The sequence below is a fragment of the Lissotriton vulgaris genome, chromosome 7 (genome assembly GCF_964263255.1).
Source record: "Lissotriton vulgaris chromosome 7, aLisVul1.2, whole genome shotgun sequence".
Classification (NCBI taxonomy): Eukaryota; Metazoa; Chordata; class Amphibia; order Caudata; family Salamandridae; genus Lissotriton; species Lissotriton vulgaris.
Window position 1 is genome coordinate 959,695,623 of NC_141695.1, and position 17,017 is coordinate 959,712,639.

At 40.2% G+C, this 17,017-nt stretch overlaps 1 protein-coding gene across 3 annotated transcripts in view; it reads left to right on the forward strand.

The window, feature by feature from the left end:
* Positions 1-12,295, forward strand: part of GABRG2 (gamma-aminobutyric acid type A receptor subunit gamma2) — a 553,433-nt gene extending 541,138 nt beyond the window's left edge. For 2 of the 3 annotated variants that reach the window (XM_086931400.1, XM_086931402.1), the window contains 2 exons: positions 6,477-6,500; positions 10,562-12,295. In XM_086931400.1, coding sequence (XP_086787526.1) covers positions 6,477-6,500; positions 10,562-10,837 — 300 coding nt within the window. In that variant the 3' untranslated portion in view covers positions 10,838-12,295. The remainder of the gene's footprint in view (positions 1-6,476; positions 6,501-10,561) is intronic. The other variant, XM_086931401.1, reaches the window with a different exon arrangement.
* Positions 12,296-17,017: the final 4,722 nt, after the last annotated feature.

Genomic DNA, 17,017 nt, shown 5'->3' on the forward strand with positions numbered 1-17,017 from the left:
GAGGGAGGGGGCCGCGATGATCAAAGAAAGTGTCGCAGATTGTCACAAATGTACCGCAAAGAGCAGGATGAGCATCACAGACAGTTGTCACTGTAGCACCAAGATCCTCTGTGGTGTCTCAGACGGTCATTGCTAGAACTTCATGTTGGCAGTTGCTGCAGACTGTTAAAGCTGCAGCAGAAATGCAGATCTTGCATTGCCTGGCATCACAGGGGGTCATTGAGGCAGGAAGAGTCTGGTTCATCAAAGTTTTGCTTTGGCGGGTAGCATGCTTGGCAAGATCTTGGCACAAATAGGGCGTTTGTTGGTTGCAAAGGGCCCAAAACTTCAGGATTTCTCCTTTTCTTTGGGAGGAAGCTCACTGATGCCACACCAAGGGTGCAGGACCTGAGGGGCACCTCTTGAGGATCAGGAACTCACTTCAGTAGAGGCCAGCAGTGCTGACAGAGGTCCAGTTGCAGGTCCAGACAGCAGGTCTGAGGGGCAGATGCTGAAAGTCTCTGCAGCTTGTCATTATTATCCCATTAGCTCAGAACAGGAGATCTGTCAGCTGACCCTTGCAGTAACATCATCCTGGGATGAAGGATGCAGGTCTAGTCTTCCATCCTCAGCAACATCAGAGTAGTAGGGTGGCAGGCCTTCTGACAGTAAAGTAGCACAGCAGTCATTATTATTTTGTATCCACAGGTCCAGAGGTGTACTGAAGAGTTGGGTCCTAGGATCCAATATTTATACCTTGTGCCTACTTTTAAATATGAGATATTTCTAGAGGCTTCCACCTCAAGAAGAGCTTGGAATTTCCTGCCTCCCTGCCCTGGACCCAGCTTGTCTGGGAACAAAAAAGGCTGGAGTCAATCCCTCTGTGAGGGTGCTCAAGCAGTGACTTTTTGATGTGCAAGTGGGTTAGGTGACAGTTCCTCCCCTCAGAGAGGCCCAACCTGAAAACACCTATACCTTCCTTGTTTCACTTCTGGGAGTAATACACACAGACCAACTGCCAAGCACATCTAGTCATTTCACCCAGGATACAGGCTATGGGCACCAAACAATAGGGACAAGAAAATGTCAACTTTTAATAGTGGCATTTTCAGAATTGTGACTTAAAATCCAACGTTACCATTTAAGAAGTATTTAAATTAGTTGCTTGGACACCAAACCTGATATTACTACTTGCTCCCAATTGGAAGTTACCACTTATTAAATGTAATAAGGTAACTCAATGTTATCCTATGGGAGAACTACAACTTGCAGTAGTGAAATACGAATTTCAGTTTTGTTCACTACTAGGACATCTAAAAGTTAATAGTAAATGTAATTTTTTTAAATATATTGAACCCTGCGCTATGGGCTATTTTGGGGCTATGTTAGGGGTGACTTAGATGCATATAAAAAGAAGGTTGAGACCTGCCTGGCAAAAGTTATATTTTGCCAGGTTAAAATGACAGTTTAAAACTGCAAACACAGGCTGCAATGGCAGGTCCGAGAAGTGTTGTAGATCCTGTAGAAACATTTCATTTACAGGTCCAGGGTACATGTACTATCTCTTTACTAGGGCTTACAAGTAAATTAAATGTGGAGGTTGGATATAAGCCAATTTCACCATGTTTTAAGGAGTGAGCACCAGCACTTTAGTACTAAATAGCAGTAGTAAAGTATGCAGAGCTCTAAAAGCCTACATAAATGGGTTCAGAAAACAGGAAGGTTACAGAAATATTTGGGGATGACCCGCAGATAGAGCCAAGTCCAACACAGTCCTATACTGACTTTTAAGATAAAAAGAGTATTTATTTATGAACACAAAGTAAAACACGACCATACACAATTAATACACACAGTCCCATTAGGTAAAAATTCTAGTGTTCGTTAGGATGATCCCTGAGTCCTACTTCTCTCTTTCTAAAGTTAGTGGTTGTTCCCAATTCACGATAGGTGATATTTATCTGAGGTCACACTAGTAGTCCGAGTCTCAGAAGTCCTCGATCCTACCTGCTTCTGCAGAGGCTGCTCCAACTGAGTTCTCAGATATGTTCCACAGTCAGACATCACAGATGCCTGCATCAGCTGTTGGTGGTGAGTGGCACTTTCTCCTATGACACAGTAAGTTCCTCTGATCTTTCTCACAGGTAAGAGAATGATCCCTCGGGTTCCAATACTTCTTTTGAGGCTTGGGAAAACACAGGTCATCACAACATCCTTTCCTTTTAATGGCGGCAAAACCAGGCATGGATCCTTGTGCTTCACAGAGGCCCATTTCTGATACCTAGGTGATGGCCCAATCAGCATGACAGTAATGCCGTTTTGTTGGTGGCCCCTATGTCAAATGGGGTTTCTGACTTTACTTCTCGAATATGTGAATGCTCAGCAAATCAGTAATATACTCTTCAGTGCAGCCTCTTCTGGCATGTGGGGTTACTGAATTGACACAGCACACAGGTGATCGCTCGATCAATATGGGAGTAATGCAATCTTCAAGGAGGCCCCTGCTGGAATATGGGGTCTCTAATTTTACTCCACACATGGGTGATGGCCCTATCGACCCAGTAGTAATGCAATCTTCACAGTGGCCCCCTCTCACTATGGTGGGACTGACTTTACTGCATGCATGAGCACAGCCCAATTGGCATGGCAATATTGCAATCTTGACAGCGGCCCCCTCTGGCTTATGGGTTGTGGACTTTACACTGCACAAGGTTGACAGCCCAAACAGTGCGGCAATAGCTAACTTCATAGCAGCTCCCTCTGGCATACGGGGTAGCTGACTTGAATCTGCACAGGGGTGATGGCCTCATCCGTGCACCTCACAACTGCGATCAACTCACCAGCCTTACCCACTGGGCCTCACTCCTTGCAGGAGCTCTCCTCTTCCTCACAGGGCACACTGGTCTTGGCAAGCAGGCAGGCGGTGGTGCTCCAGGATGCAGGGCAGGTGGTCCTGAATTTCCTGGGGTGATGTCCTCTCCCCAGCTGAGAAACTAGCATACTTTAGCCCCCAGTCCTGTTCAGAAGTAGATGTCTTGCAGAGATTCTCCTCCTCGACATACAGCCCAATTAGCTACTTGGCAATTGACAATATTGAGGGCCTAGGGCTATCATTTTCATAGCCAATTTCCATACTCAAAATGTGATAAAGTGTCTGCAATTTTGAAGGTTGTGTTGGTAGTGCGCTTCCTTTTGAAGTGCCCGCTCCTCTGCCGTTCCTTCATATAGCAGTCTGCCACAGCACGAGCATCTCCAAATCTGATTTCCCCACAGCACAGGCAATAGGAGTAAATAGTGGTTCACACTTGAAAGTTAGCCACCATGGTATGTGCATCAAGATGTTATCAAAGGACCCACCCATATCTTTTTTTGTTTCTCCTTTCAGCTCTATCTCCTTTCGAAGATGGACCAGGCCCCTTCACAGGACCTATTTCAACTCAAAGAACATAGTGTGGAATGTACTGAAGTGTTCTTGCAGTGCAAGTCCCACCCACCTCACAGCAATACAGCAATACAGCAATCCACAAATCTGTCTGGGGGAATCCTCAACCTCCTTGTAATCTTCCTAGTGTCCTCAGAATCGAGGAAAAGACTTTAAGACGACATGCACCACAACACACAGGCTGTACTCTCCAATTCCTTTATTGGGTAAACGTAGAACACCAAAGAATAAGGCTTATAGAAAATATAACAGTCTTGTTACATTTCAGTCTATATGTATAAGACAACCGAATCGTAGTACATATAACAAAGGACCAACCGTCCTCCGCATGAATACCGGTCCAGGTATTCCCCAACGGAGGGCACTGTGCTAAGTAACGGCCGACAAAGCCCCTCGAATTCCTCTGTGGATTACTTTCCATGATCCACGGGTATGTGCCTATCTGTTGCACAATTGTATAGCCATGCATAGGCTATCTACGTAGTAATGCCCCTCCCAGCTCTCAAATGCCGGATATCGTGAATTTGCTACAAGGGAGCAGCTGCTCTACCTTGTGGCACGAACAACTATGGCATGCAGCAGAGAACCCCGGCAATGACCTCCTTGGTGTGCGTCTCTTTCCAGGTCACACACGGGAATCCCAAGCCTGGGACTCTACTGTCCTATCTCGTGGTTCGCTTGCAAGGGAGCCGTTGCTCGACCTTGAAGCTCAAGGAACAATGAACTCGTAGCAGAGGACACCGGCAAACACCTCCTCGGTGTGAGTCTTCTCACGGGAATACCAAGCCCGGCACTCAACCACTAGGGAATCCAAAGGAGGGTTGTAAGAGAGCAGCCGCTCTATCTTACCTTAGGAGGCAGTTCAGGGCACGGTCTGGTAACACAGGAAACTTCTGAGGTGTTGTGGTTCCGCAGCCTCTGACTCTAGGAAAATGCCGGCAAGGGTCTCAATATCCGACGCCCATTCTCCATAGCGGGCGTCTTTTATGGGCGTATGCGTGCTGCACATGCACCGCGCTAAGCATGCTGGTTACTGTAGTTCACCCGATGTCGGGTTCTTTTCCTTGTATGCATCCCGTTCCGCTGTCTGCAAACAGCGATGGGAGGGGGAATCCTGACACTCCTCCAGTCAGCCCTGCGTCTACCAAAATGGAAACCAGAGTCTTCCATGTATTTGTACCACTCACAGACACACATACACCCTGAACATGCATGCAACCACATGCACACTTCACAGTGCTACATACTAACAATGTAGGCAAATGGTGAGTTAAGCACACAGCAGCAGAACTTTATGTGAATGGCCCTATAGGCATCCCTCCAGTGACAAAAAAATCCTGTTCACTCCTACTGATCACTACACCGTGTGCTACCACTACAGTGCTCATGCTATTTAATTCCTGGCAAAGGCAATAGCATTTCGCCTTCATGGGGGTAGTGCTTTGGACACCCATCAGGGTCCAACAAGGCTGCAATCTGCCGCATTCTGTGAGACAGACCTATGTCATGACGCACATGCATGATCTGTGTTTGCTCATGACAACAAAAATCAGCCCCAACGGTCCAGATATCTTTGTAGCTGGGGCACATTGAGCAGCAGTACACGTCAACACAATGCTACAGACTTTTCTGTCCAACATATATGTATGTCTGTTAATCTGATTGAATTGGTCTATATTCCACTTCTTGAACATGTTCCTAGTTTAATGGAAGGAAGTATATCTGTAAATCGATATCTAAATATAGATTTTGTACCATCCGTAGAAATGTCCCTTCAAAGTTTATTATTGTGTGCCAACGTTAACCAGCGATAATACAAATGAATCTTGTTGAATGCCTTTTCAGCATTAAAGGCTGGAATTTAGAAAGTGGTTCCTCGTTCATGGTCAAGAGATCATTAATGTCAAATACAGAAAGTATTTTCTTCTGGGGGAGAAACCCTTGTGGACCATAGCAGAAGAAAACTGCAGTCACCCTATTAAGTTTATTTGCCAAAGTTTTGGAAACACATTTTGAAATATTGTACAGTAAAGACACTGGTCTATGTTAAGGTCTTTATCTGGTTTAAGTGTTATAATTATATTATCGTCAGTCATATATTTACCATATGAATGGAATGACGGCTGGCCATTTTCTGGACCCATGCAAAGTTTTCTACTGGCCATGCTCCAAATTGCTTTGAAGTTGTAGCAACAGTCAGTACTGCTAGATTCCATTAAATCCTATTCCACATCATTCTTACATTTATTCAAGACATAAAAACTTACCTCAATGGAAATTCTATTCATGATCCTGTGTTTGCAAACGAAAATCCCTAGGGGGTGAACATCTAACAAGAAGATACTTCTGTGGTTGAGATTCCCATAAAAACGACGTCAAGTCCAGAATATTCAGAACAATATATATTCTACTCATACTTTACAAAGATCATCTTTCCAGACCTCTAGGTCTAAAATGAATGATCTTGAGGCATGGAAACCTTTCTGAAGAATTTCAGGGGAATAGGCATAAACCCCCTTTGAAAATGCCTTTAACCCCTCCAAAGTGATGGAGCACTTTACAAGAGTACTACTTCATCTAACCTAGTGCAGAGATTGAATCCTACCTAGGTAAATGTTCTACAATAACATATGAGCAGTTATCAAAACACATACGTTCAGGAGGTGATGCATTTCTTTCAGAGTGAGTTCTTGCTACTGTTGTATTGAGTAATGGTACTTAGCCTCTATGAGAGAAACCAGCCACACTAATCGCAACTAATAAAAGACTTGATGATACGCGTTGATCCTCTGTTGTACACTGTGCATTCTTGCATTCACACAACCATAGCAAAACACACTAATCACCCTTTCTCCTGATCTTCCAAGTGACATTGTAAGTTTTGCATTTATAGAGCATTCATCTCTCTGTTTGTTTATGTTCATGTTTAATTACTGGATTTTTGCATAACTCATTAAATGTATCTTCCCTTATCTCTTTTTTTCCTGTCTCTTTTTTCTCTTGTGTTAAACATAAAAAACCCTCCTACTCTTTTTTTCTGTGCTCAAAACCACAGCTCCTCCGGATGTTTGCCTTCAAGGTATACACTTTTTGGAATGGATGCTCACTGCATGTGACTGCTGAGTTGAACAATTAAAGACCTATTATGATTGAACATGATTGGGCATGGAAATCCTCCTCCACTCCAATGAAGAGCGTGGTGTTAAAATGGAATTCAGCAGAGTTGCTAAGAATATCTGAAAAGTTGGCCCATCAGTCCGCTTCTAAAACTGGCCAGCTCCTCTAGAACTGGCCTCTAGTTCAAGTCCATCACATGTTTAAAGAGAGTGTAATGTCGATTGTGTTTATTCTGCACTCTCCTGTTCGCACGCTCTCTTACCTTCACGTAAACAAATAAACACAAACATATGTAATTGCACAAAGAACATGCATTACACCCTTTCAGACCTCAAACTTTAAGTAAAAACTAGGCCAGTTGAAAATAATTGCTGGACCTAAGCTATTTTCGGAATATTTGACCATTGTATTCAGAAGGTCAGAGCTTTGAAAGGGTCTATAATGCACTTTTCTTTTAGAGTTGGGTCCACATCTATGGTGCAGTACGATCAGTACTGAGAGTCCAGATAAACAGAGTGGTATGTGTTCTGTTAGAATATCTCATAGACAAAACTGAATAGATATATTCCCCTGTGCCTTGGCGCTTGCTTTAATCTCCTACTGTCATATTTCTGTTGATCTACAATTATTTTTATCTGGACTACAAAGGCTATTCTTGCAGGTGGTTCATGTTGTATTAAGTGGGGACACCCATTTACAGTGTGTGAATCAGTCTGCTGCTACATGTGGCATGGACAGGCAAGGTTTCTTTATTGCTTACTAAACATCATTCATCAACTTGCACCTATATCTAAGCCACAAAGAAAAGTTTGTTTTCCTGAAACATTCTTACATTCCTGTAAAGAGCAGTTTCGAAATGTGAGGTTTTCACTCATTGTTTTGCTGCAATTATTTTGTTTACACAGATACCTAAACAGAGAATTAAGGGGTTGTGAGACATCTGTGCAGGACATATTGCTTTTATATTTGATTAGATTCTGGTCTTGTTTAATTTGCTAATCTACTATATCATAAGACATAAGAATTAAAAAGGTGCCCAGATCATTCTGAGAAATTAAGCATACAACAACTATGGTAGCTGGTTCCTGTCTGAGGTGGCATGGTTAGCAAAAACAATGGATTGGAATGTGAACTTGACTAATTACCAGTGGCGAACATTATTTTAAACATTCCGCCCAACATTCCACTCATATGTTTCTCTCACTTCCACATTTTTTATGCTTGGTACACCTAGTACCTTTCATTATGCCTATTTTGTCTTTGCTCAGACCTTACCTTCTGCAATTAAGCTGATGAAGATCTATTCTAGTGGAAAGGATTTTTCAAGCTTGAAATATAGCAATGTACTAGACAGTTTAGTAATCAGAAAGGTTCTGCCGACCATAGGTAAATGCATTCTGCAATGTTTTCAGAAATGTCAACATATTTAGTGAAAAGTTCTCCAAATCAATAATTTCAGCACTAGAGACATACAGTTGAGACTGAAATGTCGAAAGATTTGTGGACAAACTCTAAACCAACAAATCTTCAACACAAGTAAGTGGGTGCTAACAACTATATTTATAACTCACATTTAAAGTCAGATCTCAAAATAACCTTTTTTACTATTTGCTAGGAGTTCATAATTTCCATTTAAATAGACTTCATGATGATCATAGTGTTACATGGAGCTTGTGCTGGCTGGACATACTCATTGGGCCAAATATGCACTTGTCTGAAGAAGTACGGGGAGCACAATAGCCAGCATCCATCAATGAATGAACAAAAGAAATCGATACACATTAGGCCTTAATTACAGACATGGTTATTCAAAAATGAGTAACAACAGCAGGCTTGCTGTTCTAAGTACCTGGCTATCATAGTGTGAATTTTCTTACCTGATTTATAAATATCGTAACATAACAAATGTTTTTAATATAATTTCGAATAGGATCTCTATGTTTTCGTGGAACTAATAATGAAGTGTGGGATGATTAAAACCAAATATCCAACATTGTCATCAGATCTGACAGATAGGAAGCCAGTAAAACCAGTTAAATCGATGCATTTAGAGAATACAATACAATTGTTATCATAGTCATCTGATATATGATAGAACAAGAGTTTTGTTCTATCCTTCTGTTTATTTGTGGTCCCCCCACACAGTACCTCGGTATTATCATGCATGGACCTGTTAGTAGAGCATTGGGTTGTTGGCATTACCATTGTGCAAGGAGTAGAAACCAACATAAATTTATTGTGGGTTTTCAGTTGATTGTGTACCGGGCAGGCACCAGTTAATTAGTATATATATCCCTTTCTGATTATGATGCCCAAACAGAATTCAGCATTGAAAGGTAAATCACCACTGTGTGATGAAATAATACTAGTTTTTTAAAGTTTATTTCTGCCACATGCTCTCTTACCTTCACATGATCAAATTAACACCAATTTATGTAATCGCCCAAAATACCCTCCTTCTTCTAATCATCTCCATATCATCAGAACATCACAGTATAGTAATCCATAGACCAAATATTTAAAAATAGAAAACAAGATTACTGATTGATCAAATGAGAGGATACTTTGCAAAGTATCCAGAAGAACTAATTAAAAAATCTAAAGAACTCATAAAACTCTGTGTATTCAATAAATGTTCATATTTATAACAATGAACCAAAATGTACTGGAGATGGAACCCAACCTAAAAGGTCACGAAAAAACCTTTTGTGCATGTGATTTACATCTACTTTGGAAATGAAATGTATGCTAATGTGAGCTGCTATTTTTGATGTGATATTTGCCGTTCAAAGCAATTTAATGCACTAAAGGAGTTAGAAGAGTGTATTAACAAATTGTGTTTTAGTATACATTTTTAACAAAAATATGCTTTGGTTTTGAAAAAAAAGTGCTTGGAAAAAGGATACCCCCAAATTTAAACTAAGTGATTAGGAAAGTCACTTTCCCACATATCCGTGCTTGCCTATGTGAATGATGCACGAGATTTTTGGAAGACAGGAAGTGGTCATGAACTTTGTTAGTTTTGAAACTACTAAAGTCTGGGTGGCTTGAGGTCAGGTAAACCTTTGAATAAGTACTGGATGTTCCTTCCTCAAATAGTTAAACTTAGTACCAGGGGAATATTGAGGTTTTTATTCTACCCAATGCCAAAGACTTTGTCTTAAATAATTTGTTTGTGAATAATCTTACTCCAGGACCAGATGAATAACAAGTTATGTTCGGCATTCATCCTTTCAATCTTAACGTGAGCTTTCCAAAAAGTTGTTTCCTTGAATTTCTGAATCTAGACAGAGGTCAAAACTAATATCTCTTACCAGAAAAATCATAGGTATTGAGGTTTTAATGCGGCATTTACTTTTTTTGGTCTATCAATTTCTTGATAAAAATGATATATTGTTCAAAGCACTTATAAACCTTTAAGAGATCTGAGAGGAATAGTATAGGACATATTATTGGATAGAAAGGCTAGATAGTCGTTACATTGAAGACTAGACCAGATGTAACACCAAATAACCTAGACAGGCTAAATTTGTTATGGAAGTATTTTTTTTTGTTTGCCTTATTTTCCCAATAGCTATGAACATTTGCTTTAAAATTTAAGAAACTTGGTATTTTATTAAACATAATTAATGATAGCAAGCAATCATATCTCTTTATTTATAAGCAACAAAGCTCTACCAGATTATAAAACCAACAACTTGCATGTTTTGAGGAAAGAACGTACCTGTTTGATTGAGGTCTTCTCCTTTCCCGCCCCTTTGACACATTAGTTTTATGTTGTTATGAGGGTCTAACAAGCACATAATACTACTCTCCCTGTCTTATCAAACATGCAAGCCTTTAAATGGCCTTGCAGAAAATCCACTGTACTGTAGATGTTAGTCATACACTGGTTGATTGAAAAGGGGCATCACACATAGTAGGGTCCTTATAGAGCTATATATTCGCACAGTGTTCCGAAGAAAAACACTAACACAGTTTTCTTTTACTCCACCCCTCGACCCCTTTAATCCCCCAATATAGGCACCAACTATTGATATCCGACCCCGGTCTGCGACAATTCAAATGAACAACGCAACACATCTGCAAGAGCGTGATGAAGAGTACGGCTACGAATGCCTGGATGGCAAGGATTGTGCCAGCTTTTTCTGCTGCTTCGAGGACTGTCGATCGGGCGCATGGAGGCATGGAAGGATACATATTCGGGTCGCCAAAATTGACTCCTACTCTCGGATCTTCTTCCCAACTGCCTTCTGTTTATTCAACTTGGTATACTGGGTATCTTATCTTTACCTTTAAAAATGGAGAACGAAAGGAGGAAGGAAAGAGGGACATGAGCCTTGCAGTACACACGGAATCCCTTAAAGAAATGATGTCCTTTCTGAATCTATTTATAATGTCCCCTTTGGCACAATTTCTCCTGCTGACATGCCCCATATAGTATCATCTATAGATAATCACGTCATGTGTCAAAGTAAAGCACCATATGGTTAACGTGGTTGATGAGTTAATATTTGACAATTTTCTTTTCGAGTAAGACCATCCAGTTGGATTAGGAAGCTAACCACATCTCTGCTAGTATAAAGTCAAATGCACAGAGGAAGGCGATAAAAAAAACTTTTGATTTCAAGCACAGGATTCTGTCACTAATGCCAGGCTGCAAGAGACGGCTGGCCGAACTGCTGGCTAAATCACCGCATGGTTTGTTGTAAGCGTCATGTATAAAATATGCTTGAACTCTGTCCTGTTCGGAGGCTCAAACTCCTGCTGGCGAACTGAGACCCATTTCCTTTTCGAGTTGCCGACACTTGAGGTTTCCCACACAGCCCCGAAGAGAACACTTGTAAAATGTTGTACATATTTTAATACCTTGTAGTGCATAAAGTCTGAAGTTAGTGCATGCATCTATTCTTGGGTCAAAATAAACGGAGCAAAGGTACGGAATCAACAACCATTGTCCTCTGTTTTGTATCTATGCTTCGATAACTGTAAATGGAACCTGCTCCACATCTTTTCTCGTTTACTTCTTTTGTAGCATTCCTTTCCTTCTCCTTATGCATGCACATTTAGAGACTTCAGTATCGAAGTTGACCTAAGATACTACTTCTGCGTTTAAATATTATGTATAAAATACTGCACAGGTCAATCACTTCCGCAAAAAATGTATTTTGAGAGGGGCTACATTCTGCACCAATTATAATCAGTTGAATTTGAACAGGCTACGGGTGCATATTCATTTGCATTTGGGTGAATGTGGTGTTTACCTAACTGAGTGATTACCGGCTACTTTGCCATTTTGTATTAGTTCTGAAGCTGGATATCTGTAACTGGAATGGACAAGCTGTCGCGGCAGACCACATGGACTGCGCATTCTGAACTGATACTTTGCCACGCTCCGTTCAATCAACCAAATATTGTGAACTGAAACCACTTCCTGAATCCTAACCAATCATCGTTCTTTGTCCAGGCAGGTTGTAAACAAAAATGTGACCTACAGTTAAACATTTGTTTTATGTTATTCAGTGCCTGGTTAGAGCATCAGTTTTGGAGCTGCATATATTTATTTTTTTATGTATTTGCCTGTAGAGTTATCACTATTTCAACTAGAAAATCATTTCGATGAAGTGTCGCATTGAGGGATCAATGTTTGCACTCAGTTCATTTAATCACCCCCTAGCAGCTTTATATCTGCAGCCTCTCATCCTAGCACAGCATGGTTACAAGACCAATAAAAACACACCACACCTTTCATCATAATGGATTCCATGACTTTTTTCTCGACTTGTTTCTTCCAAACAGAATTTTTAATTTTTTTATTTTTCTTCGGTTCAGTAATATTTGGAACTTGTTGGTAGGATGCTGTTGACATGCTTTTTCTGTGAGAAAAAAACTTTACCCGAGTTTCACATCTCCCTGCTCTCTGAGGAACATTGTCTGGTAACGAACATCTGAAGTTCTGCAAAAACAAAATCGTGATATAAATCAGTCAGGTGTAATATGGTGCTGATAATAAGTGCAGTAGCCTGGTTTTGCAGAGAACAAAAGTTTAACTGTGTTTTATCTTTACCAGCTGAGTTCCCATGGGGTGGTGAATTTCTAGTTCTGTTGTTGAATCCGAAACAAACATTTCACAATTATTTTGTTTCTACGGATAATGTTGGAGTTGCAAGGATTTGCTCATCTGAGCAGTCGGTCCTGCCGGTTTCAGTGTCCTTGGCAAAGTCTGTTTAGGATGCGTTGTAAGGGTGTTTTTAAGTTATCAAACTGGAGGCGCTTTGACCTTTGGAAGTCCTTGCGGCGTTGTTAACCTGTGCCCCTTCGTTGCAGGGCCTCTAGTACAGGGAAGTGTTCCTCAAAGAAATAACTGAGGCAGCTCAGCCTGCTCTGTCGAAGCTTGCTTTGCCTCTTAGGAAAGGCACCCAAGCCATTTAAACCCGTGGTAAAGAAAGGTCGTTTAGAACAAAATTATTTATGGAGAGGAATTTTAAAGACGTGTCATCCAAGAAGAACAACGTATGTCCTGCTATCCTCCATGTTGAAGGGAAGTTGGCTTGTATGCACTTTTGTTGGAACACAGGGTCATATTAGCAAGAATCCTGTTAAAATTATCGCAGTTTTAGCGGCAGGAAACTGTAGCTAAAACAGCGATAATGGGCTTGCTAATATGCGTTATAGAATTCCAATAGAAGCCCAGGTTAGATGTGCAGGACATCTAACCTAGGCTTCTATTGGAATTCTATAACGCATATTAGCAAGCCCATTACCGTCATTTTAGCGGCAGTTTCCTGCCGCTAAAATGGCAATTATTTTAACGAGCTTCTTGCTAATATGGCCCATGGTCCCTTCTATATTCTACTGCAGTAAACACTTTACCTTCTCAACCACTGCCATATTGTACAGCTAATGATTCTGTGTGGTCACAGATGTACACGTCAACCACTGACAATATCTTCATAAACAACCAGATTTTCTCCAAAAAAGATCAAGAATAGTGGTCTTATAATTTCAGACCTTTTATTTTGGGATAAGGATACATTGGATAACTTCTCTGTTTGAAGCACTTAATTTGTACTTGGTTCATGCATGCTTCGGCTGTGCTTCATTTTTTTTCGATGGTCCCTCTCATGTGCTTGACCGTTTCCATTGCCTGAAAAATCCCCTACCTTTTTGTTCCCTCTTATTTGATTTTCAGTTGGATCTAAACATGCAAATTCCAAAATATTTAGGTACTGCAGCAATACTTGTTTGACCCCCATCTTTCGCATTGGGGTGGAACATATGTCTGGATAAGGGCCCTTGAGTGAAACAACACTATATTTTGATAAATTGCTTCCTTGGTGGAAATTTCAGATATATTGAAAAAGGAAAATTTATAGCTTAAAATCACAATCAATTTCAAAGTTGTATATATCCAAGTAAGTGAATATTACATTTAATGTTCATGCACATGCATTTTAATTGATTTTAAAACTGCTTGATATTTGCCAACCTACAAACCCAGATGGGCCTGTTGATTCAATAAAAACTGAAATTCAGAAGCCTTTTTTGAAATGATTAGAAAAAGGAGAATAATCCTCAAATGAAGCATATTAGGTGTACATTCATGCTTAATACATGTTAATTGTAGAAATCCTAAAAAGAGCTGGATCATTCCATTTGATGAGTCTGCAACCGTAAAAATACAGCTAATCATTATTTAGCCTAATAATAATTCTGTGATTGTGGAAACAGTTGTCGTGCATTCATAAACACTGTAAAATATGTGAATATGAAGCCTAGAACAAGGGTTCCTTTCATTGACAACACTTTCCTTCTTTTTAATATTAAAGAACAACCCGCAAATCCTTCTTTTTGTCTAATTCCAGACTCCATCTTCAAGGTTCAACATAAACGATCTGCACAGTTCACCATGGGCCAAAACTCTGTTGAAGCAATTCTGCACACTTGTGCTCTGTTAGGTTCTTCTGTCCTTTAGCTACGCCAATGCTGGCAATTAAATCAATTAAACAGGTTAAACAACATCCTTCCTAAGTTTACACAGAACAATCGTTTTCACTAAAACAATCAAAGGTTGTAGTGATGTTATAGTTAGGTAAAAATGTCAGCTTAAATGTAACGTTTTAAGCTAAGAAATAGATTGAGACTCAACAGTTTAGAGTTATTTCAAGTAACCCTACCTCAAGCCCCGGGCATGCACAGTTTTGTCGTCACTGATATCAGTTTGGTTGTCATCATTAATATTTTCAATGCTGTCACGGAACATGTCATGAGTGTTGTAATATGTGAGGTCATAATCAGTGCATGGCAAGGGCATGAGTTATAGTTACTTGAAATATCTATAATTATTGAATTTAAGTGGTTTTTCTTTAGGTTATTACCATTCCTAACCATAACCTCACTTTAATCTTACCATACATAAGGCAAGACCCCACCACCACTCATGGCACAATCATGCATGCATACACAAAGCACAATTCCAAGTCAGCTGTCATTTCCAAGGGGAATGTACCAAACTGAACATCCAGTATTTGAATTTTTAATGACAAACAACACATTTATCATTGCCTTTAAGGAATACATACATACAACAAACATAATAGTTCAAAGGGACTTCCAATGAACATGGCCTGTCCTAAAAAAAAAACAAGAACATATATGGATATCTAGTTTCCTCTTGTATTAAATGATTTTAAGCACATTAAATCATACACCCAAAACATCTGTCAAAAGCGGGACCTATATGTTTTGCCTCCTAATAAGTAGATTGACCTTATGCACCTTATAAATAAAGATTACATTCAATCATGATTTCCAATAGTTCATCATGCATATAATTGTTATATGCCACATACAAACCACATCAAGGCAGAGCTCTTTCAGCTTATAATTATCCTAAAGATAGTAATTGTAATTGCATTTATGTGGGGTGTACTACTGGGCAGCATGCTGCTCTGGAACCCAAAGTTAGTGATTAGCCCAGTGTTATTGATTACTGTTAGTTACAGAGAATCAAAGGAAACAACTGCAAGCAGTCATTCTAGTTTCTTTATAGTGACTACATTATTGATGGTTAGTTACAATCATTAGTAGGGGTGTGTGAGTCCTGCACATGGTTGATGGGATTATTAGACGAGGTAGAGCAGATTAGGTATTGTTAGCCTGCATTGTATGACTTTCAGAGGAAGGAGGAGAGAATGTTGTCTTCTAAATAGTGTAATAATATATGTTTGAAATTATGTGCACATTTAAAAGGATATTCTGCAAATTCTGAAGTTGATCCTTTAGTTTTGGATCACAGTATTAATTACAAAGCAGAGTGGTATCCATTTGAATATTTCTGGTTGCATTAGCACCAGATGGAAGGTGAGGACAGCTTCCCAGAGAGTGGAAGTGTGTTACCTTCATTCCAGTGCATTTGGACAGAAGATGTAGCTATATACCAGGGATCTCCAACTAGAACCTCGGGAGCACCAAGTAGGTAGCTCTCAGAAGTACAGCGAGTTTAGCCACATTTAAGAAGGCAGTGGTACACTACACTTCCCTGTATCCATGGAGTGACTGACATTCAAACTAAATACAGGGCCACTCACACACACATGTACGCACGCACACACACACACACATACACACACACACACACCCACACAGGCACACACACACACACTGTGACAGCCTGTGGTACCTGCCTCCACAATCAATTTACCAAAGTTACATGGAGATAGGTCACATTGAAAGCACTGCGCTCAGTAATACAGTGTGTGAAAGTTGGACCTGAAAGGCGGGTCACGCAATAGCCAGGGTTGAGTATATCTACCAGAGATAGAGTGGAGGTATGTGATAACTGTACATTAGCAGCCCTGAAGCCAATGGAGATTAGAAGTTGGTTTGAAAGGCAGGACAGGTAACAACCTTGTTTATTTCAGACAGTTGGGATGGTGTGTGCATCTATGTCTGTGTATTTGTTTAAATGCTTCTGTGGGCATATATAGACATACGTGCACATTTGTGAAATTATTGTGTATATGTCCAGCATTGTGCCCTTTCTAGAAAAAACATTGTCTTTCCTTTGAAGGCATTCCTGGTGCCAGAGAATACCAAATATATATGGTGCCCCAAATATAAGGCGTTCATCTCTGTCTTAATTATGACTATTCCTGACATAATGTTGGCAATTGCATAATAATGTTAAATCCTGACATACATGACATACCCATGGTGCAATGGCAACTCTCCTTTCCATATTGGGAGTGTGATTTGCCTAATTTTGGGTATCTATCACATAACATTGTCCATCCTTGGAATGATAATGCCCATGACTGACAATTATCGTTCTGGCAGGCAAAGTGGGCATCCTTGGCATTATGTAGGCATCTTTGGCATTATGGTGGGCCCACCTGGTACTGTAAATACTTGGGTAGGTGAGGCAGAATCTGTCAAGGAGATGTATTAATACTAAGGAAATTACAAGCTAACATTTGA